The 10,114-nt window shown below is 54.9% G+C and overlaps 1 protein-coding gene across 3 annotated transcripts; it reads left to right on the forward strand.

The window, feature by feature from the left end:
* Position 1: 1 nt before the first annotated feature.
* Positions 2–9,310, forward strand: NCDN (neurochondrin). 3 transcript variants are annotated; one of them, XM_079130315.1, is made up of 7 exons: positions 2–138; positions 1,368–1,508; positions 2,613–3,581; positions 4,560–4,801; positions 5,710–5,934; positions 6,345–6,487; positions 7,793–9,310. In XM_079130315.1, the coding sequence occupies exons 2-7, from the start codon at positions 1,386–1,388 to the stop codon at positions 8,227–8,229; spliced, it is 2,139 nt and encodes a 712-aa protein (XP_078986441.1). In that variant the 5' UTR covers positions 2–138; positions 1,368–1,385; the 3' UTR covers positions 8,230–9,310. The 3 variants fall into 3 exon arrangements, with proteins under 3 accessions (XP_078986441.1, XP_078986440.1, XP_078986442.1); XM_079130314.1 differs by lacking the exon at positions 2–138 and adding an exon at positions 334–474; XM_079130316.1 differs by lacking the exon at positions 2–138 and adding an exon at positions 509–947.
* Positions 9,311–10,114: the final 804 nt, after the last annotated feature.

Genomic DNA, 10,114 nt, shown 5'->3' on the forward strand with positions numbered 1-10,114 from the left:
TGGCCGAGGGCGATGCGGGGGTGGGGGTGGAGCTGCAGCAGCCGGGAGCCCAGAGCGGGCAACGCGGCGTGAGCAGCGGCCCCAGGCTCCGGCAGCAGGGCGCCCGCAGAAGACTTCACCGCTCGGGGCCGCAGCCTGGTGAGCTCAGCCCCCTTCAGGCCCTCCCCTGCATCCCAGCCGGGGCTTCTCCGAACCGGCGCTGATCGATGCCGACGCACCCCGGGGACCCTATCGCAACATCATCGCGCCATATCGCGACATCATCGCGCCCTGTCGAGACTCCATTTTGTCACAGCCCTTTTCAATACATATCTTGTTTTAATTTGCCCCATCATCTTTGGGGGCTGTCCCCCCATGTCGTGATTTTGCTGTGATCTCTTCGTGACATCATCGCGCCATCGTGAAGTGTGATCTCATCGCCGCCCTGTCGTGACTTCATCAATGTCGTGTTGTGACCTGGCTTCGGCGGGACAGGTGGTGACCGCCAAGAACCCTGCTCCCCTTCTCATCTCCCCATCTCAGCAGCCCCGCTTCGATTATCCGGCTTTTGGATTTGCTGTTGTCCCGGGAGCTACCCGACCCCTTCTTGCTTCTCCAACCCTACCGGCATCCTCAGGCTGGTAGCTGGACAGGGAGGGCGAGGACAGGGAACGTAAGGGGTTAATTCTGCTGCTGCTGCTGCTGCTGCTGCTGCTGCTGCTGCTCTTGCAGCCTCTGCCCGAGGGAGGGAAAGGAGAGAAGGCAAGGAGCCTGTGGGGGCGACTGAGAGCCTTGGCTGGAGGGGTGGGGTCCCCAGAGGGGCCTCCAGACCTTCCCTGGTGAGCTCGAAATCTTACTTCTGCTGAAGCTTATCTCCTGCCTCATCTGAAGAAGGGAAGGGAAAAAGAAGCCTAGGATGCCCTTTTCCCCCATGTCAGCTCCAGTCCGGATAATCGAACTTCACCCATGTATGTTTCCATTCCTCCCTGTCTGTCCTCACTACTTACTCCCTGTGCGCCTGGAGAGGGAGATAAATACTGACTTCATGTGTCAGGGGTCCACTAAGTGATGGGGCCAGCCGCCTCCCACTCCCAGGAGATTGGTGAGGAGAGCTGTCCAGCCGAGCAGCAGAATCCACAGTCCTCCTTTCCCACTTTCTGGAGGTGACCTTGGACCAGGGTCCCTTCTTCATCCCTGAGGATATGCAGGTCCAGCCTTTTAAAGTCCCCCCACCCCTTCAAGGGAGGTCAGTCCTGAGGAAGCCACCCCTCCAAATCCTCCCTCCTCTCCCTCTGTGCTAATCCCTCCCTCCATCCTCCACTCCCACCCCTGCCCCCGCCCCCACCCCTCCTCTGCAGAGGGATGCTCAGTCCCTCTTGTGTTCACAGTTGGGCAAGGCGGGCATCATGGCCTCGGATTGTGAGCCAGCTCTGAACCAGGCAGAGAGCCGAAACCCCACCCTGGAGCGCTACCTGGGAGCTCTCCGTGAGGCCAAGAATGACAGCGAGCAGTTTGCAGCCCTGCTGCTAGTAAGGAACTGGATGATAATTGGGAGATGGGAAGGACCGGGTGGTCGGGCCCCCAAGGAATGGGATCAGCCAGTCCCCAGGGAAATATAGGTGGTGCTGGCAACTTCGGGGGCACCAAAGGAGTTCCAAGACCCCTACCTTTGTACTCATTTGCTCCCCTAGAATGGGAGAAAAGGGGAGAATGTGGGTGAACAGAGCTGTGGCACTGGGGGCATTGGAGGAGGCTGCCTGGGTTTGCTTTCTGGAGTGTCCCAGAGCAGATGGGAGCTGACTCATAGGGTAACAGCAGCAGGTAGTAACTAGTGCAAAGTACTTGAGGGCTTGGGATAATTTTTCTGGGATCTGAAAGAGTAACAGGACGGGAAGTGATTAAAGAAGGGTCCTAGGGGATGGCCAGGATGGCAGCAGGTAGCTTGAGGGTAAGAGAGCTGGTTTGGGCCTTAGGCCTTTTGGAGGAACCCAGGCTGGGGACAGTGGAGCAGGAGCTGCAGTGCTAGAAAGGGGGGGTGAGTAGTGTGTGGGGGGTAAAGGGAGGAGGGAGTACAGCCGCTGCTTGTTTGCCATGGCAACAGGGAGAAGGCTCTGGAGTCAAGGGCTCACACTGCAGCAGAGGAGGTGTTTAGGTGAAATGTAAGGGGAAATGTTTTGACATGCAGAGCAGTGAGACACAGGAGCCATTTCCCCTGAGAAGGTGGCGGAAGTGGATCAGAGACTTATCTGGAGACAGCATTTAGGAAAGGACCCTAAATCTTTGGGGAATTTTAGACACTGAGTTCTAAGCCCCTTCCAACCCAGGTTGTGGGCATCTAGATTAGATATCAGGAAGAACTTCTCAACTGACCAGGTAATAAAGTGCACAAAGGAGTGGTTGAGAAGGACTAAATCATCCCCCTGCCATGGGATGATCATAGATGAGAGGGATCCCAGAAGTCATATCAGCCTGAAAAAGAAGGAGCTGGATGAAATGATCCCAGAGTGAGTTCTGTTGCATAACCTAATCCTGTTAGTACTCAGTGCCCCAGGGTTCAGGGAAGGGACGATCCTTGCCACCTCTTCCTTTCATCTTGCTAATAGCATATACTACCCCCCCCAATGCCCCTGTAGGTGACCAAGGCAGTCAAAGCAGGTGACATCGATGCCAAAACCCGGCGGCGGATCTTTGATGCCGTTGGCTTCACTTTCCCCAATCGTCTCCTGACCACCAAGGAGGCGCCGGATGGCTGCCCTGACCACGTTCTCCGCGCCCTTGGTGTGGCCCTGCTGGCCTGTTTCTGCAGTGACCCTGAACTGGCCACCCATCCCCAGGTCCTGAACAAGATCCCTATCCTTAGCACCTTCCTCACAGCCCGGGGGGACCCTGATGATGCTGCCCGCCGCTCCATGATTGATGACACCTACCAGTGCCTGACAGCTGTAGCAGGCACACCCCGAGGGCCCCGGCACCTCATTGCTGGTGGCACCGTGTCTGCCCTATGTCAGGCATACCTGGGCCATGGCTATGGCTTTGACCAGGCCCTGGCACTCTTGGTGGGGTTGCTGGCTGCTGCAGAGACACAGTGCTGGAAGGAGGCGGAGCCCGACCTGCTGGCAGTATTGCGGGGCCTCAGTGAGGATTTCCAGAAAGCCGAGGATGCCAGCAAGTTTGAGCTCTGCCAGCTGCTGCCCCTCTTCCTGCCCCCAACAACAGTGCCCCCTGAATGCCTCCGAGATCTGCAGGCTGGGCTGGCGCGCATCCTGGGAAGCAAGCTGAGCTCCTGGCAGCGCAACCCTGCCCTGAAGCTGGCAGCCCGCCTGGCACACGCCTGCGGCTCTGACTGGATCCCGGCGGGCAGCTCTGGGAGCAAATTCCTGGCCCTACTGGTGAATCTGGCATGCGTGGAGGTGCGACTGGCCTTGGAGGAGACGGGCACAGAGGTGAAAGAGGATGTGGTGACCGCCTGCTATGCCCTCATGGAGCTGGGGATCCAGGAGTGTACCCGCTGTGAGCAGTCACTGCTGAAGGAGCCACAGAAGGTGCAGCTTGTGAGCATCATGAAGGAGGCCATTGGAGCAGTCATCCTCTACTTGCAGCAGGTAAGTGGCTAGTGACCTACAGAGGGAGCCCAGTGTCGGGGAGTCGGGGCAGAAGGCAGAGGCAAAGAAAAGGGGTATAATGAAGAGACAAAGCTGCATGTGCAGGCGGGCTGGTACTGCAGCAGCCCTCAGGAGTAGTGTGTGGCCTAGCCTCCCTCCCTCTCCCTCCCTCTGCAAGCCTCCACGAAGCACCATACCACACACCATATGTGCACTCACATCCCAGCACACACACACAACACAGTAACCTCCCACTCACACAGCACTCCCCAGTACACACACACTACACACCACACGCAAAGTCGAAGCGGTCTGTTCTGCTCACTCTGGAGCATTGTTTTACATACATACACATACAGACTTATAGTGGTGCAGGAAAAAGGAGCAAGGCTGCCCCAGTTCCTGGCCTTTCTTGAGGTTCAGCCAAATCTACTACCCACTCACCCCCAACCTCTTTCTCCCTTTCTGAGAAGTCCACTCTCCTGTCCTGCAGGGGATTCAGTTATGACTGTTCTCTTTAATGGTCTACTCCAGCCACTGAATTCACTGGCCACATATCCAGCAGACCATGCTAAGCTCAGGTCTCTTTTTCTTATTTAGCCCAAAAGGGCATCCCTCCTCCCACTGTTGGTTATATGTTCATGGCATGACCTGTCCTCCCATCCCAGGTCAGAGCCTCCATAGAATGTTACTTAGCTGTAGTCTTGAGAGTTTCCTCCCAGCCTTGAACTCTCTTGGTGGTGGCAAGATGGGGATGTGCCTTGAGTCTCAGCAGACATGCTCCGAGGTCCTGCTCTGTTGGGTGTGTCCGTCCCATTTGCTGGGTACTGGGTACATAGGGTAGGATAAGGCTTGGTGCCCACCTCTGAAGGGCTCACAGGCCAGCATTCCTTTCCATTTGTAGACTGGCCAGCAGACTGGTAAAACAGGGGAGGGTCTCAGGTCCTGCTCTATCTCAGAGGGGTCCTATGGCAACAGGTGGGGCCAGAGAAACAGAAGGAACCCTTCGTGTTTGCCTCTGTTCGGATCCTGGGTGCCTGGTTGGCCGAGGAAACCTCATCCCTGCGTAAGGAGGTGTGCCAGCTGCTGCCCTTCCTCGTTCGTTATGCCAAGACCCTCTATGAGGAGGCGGAGGAGGCCAATGACCTCTCACAGCAGGTGGCCAACTTGGCCATCTCCCCCACCACCCCAGGGCCCACCTGGCCAGGGGATGCTCTCAGGTGAGTTTGTTGTTACAATATACTGAGCCAGACCATTCTAAAGAAAACCATCACACACAGACTGTCCCCCACAAACTGGGCTGTGCTCGGCTTCATGGGGCCATGAGAGTTCTCTTAGGATCATTTCTATTCATTTTGGGAGGCTTGTTCCCACAGGACTCCTGAGCTGCCAAATTCCAGATTTCTCAAAAAGAGAACATAGGTTTATTGAGCATCTGCTACAAGACAGATATTTTGCTATACCTTTTACCAGAACTATCTCTGGTTGTTTGTTGGTTTTGGTACTGGGAATTGAACCCAGGGGTGCTTTACCAATGAGCTACACCCTTTTTTAAAAAACTTATTTTCTTTTTAGTTGTAGACGGACACTATACCTTTATTTTATTTATGTATTTTTGTGCGATGCTGAGGATCGAACCCAGTGCCTCACATGTGCTAGGCAAGCACTCTACCACTGAGCCACAATCCCAGACCCAGCCCTTTTTAAAACAGGTGAGAATTCAGTTGCTTAGGGCCTCTCTAAGTTGGTAAGACTGGCTTCGAACCTGCGATCCTCTTGCCTCAGCCTCCGAAATTGCTGGATTACAGGCATGTACCACTGCTCCAGGCTTATCTATCTCACTTGGCCCACATGGCAAATCTGACAAAAGTTTCATATTTTAAAGATGAGGAAACTGAGACCCAAAGAGTTTAAAGTAACTTACTGCAGTCAAGCTGTATGGCCAATCCCCCAGTTTGATCCTGGGCCTGTGTAACTCTGAATCTTGTGCTTTTTCTGTAATACCTACTAGGACATATCCTTCTTTTCCCCTACTTTCACTTCTCTTAGGCAGGGTACCCTGAAAAAGGACATCTTTGTATCTTCATCTCTCCCAATCCCACACACGTCTGCCCTTCCACACCCCCAGGCTCCTTCTGCCCGGCTGGTGCCACCTGACTGTTGAAGATGGGCCCCGGGAGATCCTGATCAAGGAGGGGGCCCCCTCACTTCTTTGCAAGTACTTCCTGCAGCAGTGGGAGCTCACATCCCCTGGCCATGATACATCAGTGCTGCCTGACAGTGTGGAGATTGGCCTGCAGACCTGCTGTCACATCTTCCTCAACCTCGTGGTCACTGCACCAGGGCTAATCAAGTGAGGGGTTTGGAGGGGTTTGGGAGAGGCTGGGAGGCGATCCAATCAAGCATGGGGTTGGGGGGCTGCCTAAGTGCCTTAAATTTTGACCTCTACTTTGCTTCCCTGTGCATTTGGATTTCTCTTAGTGTTAGAATGAAAGGGTCTCAGAATAGACAAAGCCAGTCCTACTCAAGAATTTGGCATGTCTGAGCCCCTAGGTATTTTCCTGAGGTACATCTCTCAGCACCAGCCATAACCCCAGATGCTATGGTTGGGGCTCAAGGTTAACTCTTCACCTTGCTACCTGATTCCTTGCCAAACTCTGGCCCAGTGAAGTCGGGGGTCCCAGATCCAGATTTTCCAAAGGATCTGATCTGGTCAACTAACCCTCTTCCTGCCCCCATCCTTGCCTCCCTTTTTTCCCCCAGGCGTGATGCCTGCTTCACATCTCTTATGAACACTCTGATGACATCTCTGCCTGCGTTGGTGCAACAACAAGGGAGGCTGCTTCTGGCTGCCAATGTGGCCACCCTGGGCCTACTCATGGCCCGACTCCTTAGCACATCTCCAGGTAAGCCCTGGGGTCCCAGGCCTAATGGGTGAGGGCAGAAGACCTGGGTGGATCTGCTGTGCTCTGGGCATAAGTCCTTTTACAGAAAATGATTTTGCAGATTTTTTTCTGTCAAGAGGAAATCTCTACAGTATATCTCTATCTCTATCCGCCACCCCCACCCTTCTTCTCAAAATGATAACATTCTCTTCCTTCTAAAGACTTTTAAGGCAAGGTCTGGTGGGTGTTAAGTACAGGCCTGCTCAGAGGCACAGGCACAGGCACCTGGAATCCCTGGCAGCCCAAGGACTCCAAATCCAGTGTTTTCAAGGTGGAGCCGCCCCCACCCAGGGCCTGAGTCAGAAACCTGACTTCCCTCCATTGAGGTTTTTCACTGCACAACAGCTCACCCGCCTCAGTGACAGGTGTCAGCACTCTGCCCCTCTGCACAGCTTCTTCTCCACCCTGCCTCACTCTGGCTGTGTGCAGGGGGAAGGGCGTCCCCTCCAGCCCCTGGAAGCCCTCAGTGTCTCCCACTGTGGCCGTGGGTGTCTGCTTCAGTCCCTCTGTCCCCGCCTGTTCCCTGTGCCCCATCTGTCAGGTTGGAGGAGCTGAGCAGATGCCCGGGAACAGGGTGTAACGTGCCCATACCCTCAGCTGCCTCTGTTTTCTCTCTGGGGATCCCAGCAGGGTACCTAGCAGTGGGAAGGGGAACAGGTCCCTTTGGACCAGAAACCAGGAGGTCATTCCCCCCACATACACACTCAGTCAACCTCCAATAAAGTTGCCATGTCATGGTCCCAGTACTAGCTTACCAGGTTAGATGCAAAGCCTCCTGGAGAGCACCTGCAGAGGAGGAGAATCCCAGTACGGCAGGTTCACTAAAACCTGGTCATTGCTCACTTCCGCCCTCAGCGCCCTCTTCTGGCTTAGGAATCAAGCATGTGCCTCCACAGCCTAGTTGAAGAGCTCTAGGTCGCTCAGCTGCTGTGGTCCCTACTGTGAGAACCTTTCAGAGTTCTCTCTGATGTGTGGATCACTCCCACCTCCCATACTTATAGAGGTCTTGATGGCATGTACCAAGGTTATTACATCTAATTCTCACAACAAGTTGCTAAGATTGGCACTAGTGGCCCCATTTTACAAGACCCAGAAACGTTAACTGCCCAAGGTCATACAGTAAGTGTGAAAGGTAGGGTCTGAACCCAGACAGTCTGATTCCAAGTGATGCTTGAGCTCTGAGTTTGTCCACACAGGAGGGAAAGTGAGGGACTGGCCCAGTGCTGGCCCATCTGGTTCATCTACCATTTTCTCCATGCCTTCCAGCTCTTCAGGGGACTCCAGCATCCAGAGGTTTCTTCGGAGCCGCCATCCTCTTCCTATCACAGTCCCATGTGGCACGGGCCACACCTGGCTCTGACCAGGCAGTACTGGCCCTGTCTCCTGACTATGAGGGCATCTGGGCTGACCTGCAGGAGCTCTGGTTTCTGGGCATGCAGGCTTTCACAGGCTGTGTGCCGCTGCTACCCTGGCTGGCCCCCGCTGCCCTGCGCTCCCGCTGGCCTCAAGAGCTACTCCAGCTGCTAGGCAGTGTCAGCCCCAACTCTGTCAAGCCTGAGATGGTGGCCGCCTATCAGGGTGTTCTGGTGGAGCTGGCGCGGGCCAATCGGCTGTGCCGGGAGGCCATGAGGCTGCAGGCAGGTGAGGAAACGGCCAGCCACTACCGCATGGCCGCCTTGGAACAGTGCCTGTCAGAGCCATGAGGGTGTCCACTGGGGACAGGCCCGGGGGCGGGCAGCGAGGGAAGGAGGGAGGAGGCATCTTCCCTGAAGCCCCCAAACTAGACCCCCTCCCCAGACTCCTTCCCCCCAAACACCCCAGCTTTCTGGCTTTTCTGAGGGCAAGGGCATGGTGCCCACTCCTCAAGTGTAAGGAACTGCGTCCCGCCCCCCAGGCCCCCATGGGGGCAGGGATCGGCTTGGAAATCAATGTGGTTGTCCCCGCCAGGCCGGGGAAGGTTGGAGAAGCCCCCAGAGAGGGGGGTACTAGGTGTCATTGTGCCCAATGTCTGGCTCCCCTGCAGGAGGGAGGCCCCAAGGTAGGACAGGGCTGGCAGGAGCTGACTGCCTCAGCCCAAGTGCCCTGCCGGCCAGGGCGTGGCCTCCCCAGGCTGTGGTGCCCCTTCTGGCTCCCCAGGTCCACGTCCTTTAAATCGGCCATTTGGCTCTTGCCCTTGGCCCCCTTGGGCAGAGAGCAGCCTCAGGCCATTGAAATCACAGTTCTTCCTTTCAACTTCAGTGACCCAGGGTCTGAACTGCCCCTATCCCTTCAGGGCAACCTGGGGCAGACAGGCCAGTGTCGGGGGTGGGGAAACCTCCTTCCACCCAAGCTTCCTTAAGGGGACCCAAGAGTCCTTGGGCCCGGGTCTCTAAGCTTATGTGTCATGTTGCAGCAGAGTGATAATGGGGGTTGGGGGGTTATTTATTTTGCTTGTATTTATCCCTGCTTGGACACCCGAACATCTGATTCCTGTCCTTCTGGTGCCATCTGGCCTGGCCAGAGCCAGGAACAGGAGGAACACCTCCCCAGACTCCGCATGTTTCCCCAGTGATTGCACCCCATTGCCACCGTGGTGCCTGGCTTCAGCCCCCACCCCTGCTATTACTCCTCTCTGCAGAGAGACGCGACTGGCGGCTCCAGCAGGGACTACCTTATGAACCTGGGAAGGGATCCCCCACGCCTGATCCCTTGCTTCCCCCAGCCCTCCCCCAGTATGTTCTGTGATCGCCAAGTTCAAAGCTGTGCACATGTGGACACTCAATAAATGTTCATTGGTGACAAGAAGCCTCTTGTGTGGTCCGCCCTGCACCTGCTGTCCCTCGCAGGCACCGTCAGTTCACAGCTATCATTTGCTGAACACATGTCCTGCTAAGTACACTTCACAAAGTGTGATTCAGCCTTCCCAGGAATCCTGGGAAGAAGGGATTATAATTCCGATTTTACAGATGGAGAAACGTAGGCATGGATACGTGATTTGCTCAAGGTATTGCAGCTAGAGCCAGGCCTCCACACAGACCCCTACTCCCCTCAGCCATACCCTTCATTGACACAGCAGACTCACAATCCCCGCCAGATTGTTGATGTGGCCAGGCCTGCTGGGGGCTCTGGGACAAATGAAGCACTGCCCCCTCCCTTGTCAACAGGTTGTTGCCAAGAGGCACTGCCATACCCTCCAATTTTTAAGAAAGCTTTTTTTTTTTTTTTTTTTTCTGGTAGTACTGAAGATTGAACCCAAAAGTGTTCTACCACTCAGCTATATCCCTAACTTTTTCTTTTTAATTTTATTTTGAGATAGGGGCTCACATAGTTGTTCAGGTTGGCCTCAAAGGTGACCCTCCTGCCTCAGCTGGGATTATAGGCATGTACCATGGTGCCAAGCCAGAAATCCTAATTTTTATGTGAAATCCAAATTTTGGGTGTTGGTAACTTTTTTTTTTTTTTTTTTATTAAATCACTACTGGTCTAAAAAAACATACAGGCCAAATGTGGATTTCAGGCTACCAACTGTTGACCTCTGTTCTATGCCAAGTGAGAGGGGAAGGGTCTGAGAGCTTCAGCTAGAGACAAGCCAAGCACCCTCTACCACAG

Source organism: Sciurus vulgaris (genome assembly GCF_902686455.1).
Source record: "Sciurus vulgaris genome assembly, chromosome: 1".
Taxonomy (NCBI): domain Eukaryota; kingdom Metazoa; phylum Chordata; class Mammalia; order Rodentia; family Sciuridae; genus Sciurus; species Sciurus vulgaris.

What these genes read in the sequence shown, in the direction of transcription:
- NCDN (XM_079130314.1), top strand. Translation starts at nt 442, where the DNA reads ATGTCGTGTTGTGACCTGGCTTCGGCGGGACAG. An exon ending in AGTTTGCAGCCCTGCTGCTA is followed by an intron (nt 1,509 to 2,612) that starts GTAAGGAACTGG and finishes ATGCCCCTGTAG; the next exon opens with GTGACCAAGGCAGTCAAAGC. An exon ending in TGGCCAGGGGATGCTCTCAG is followed by an intron (nt 4,802 to 5,709) that starts GTGAGTTTGTTG and finishes CCACACCCCCAG; the next exon opens with GCTCCTTCTGCCCGGCTGGT.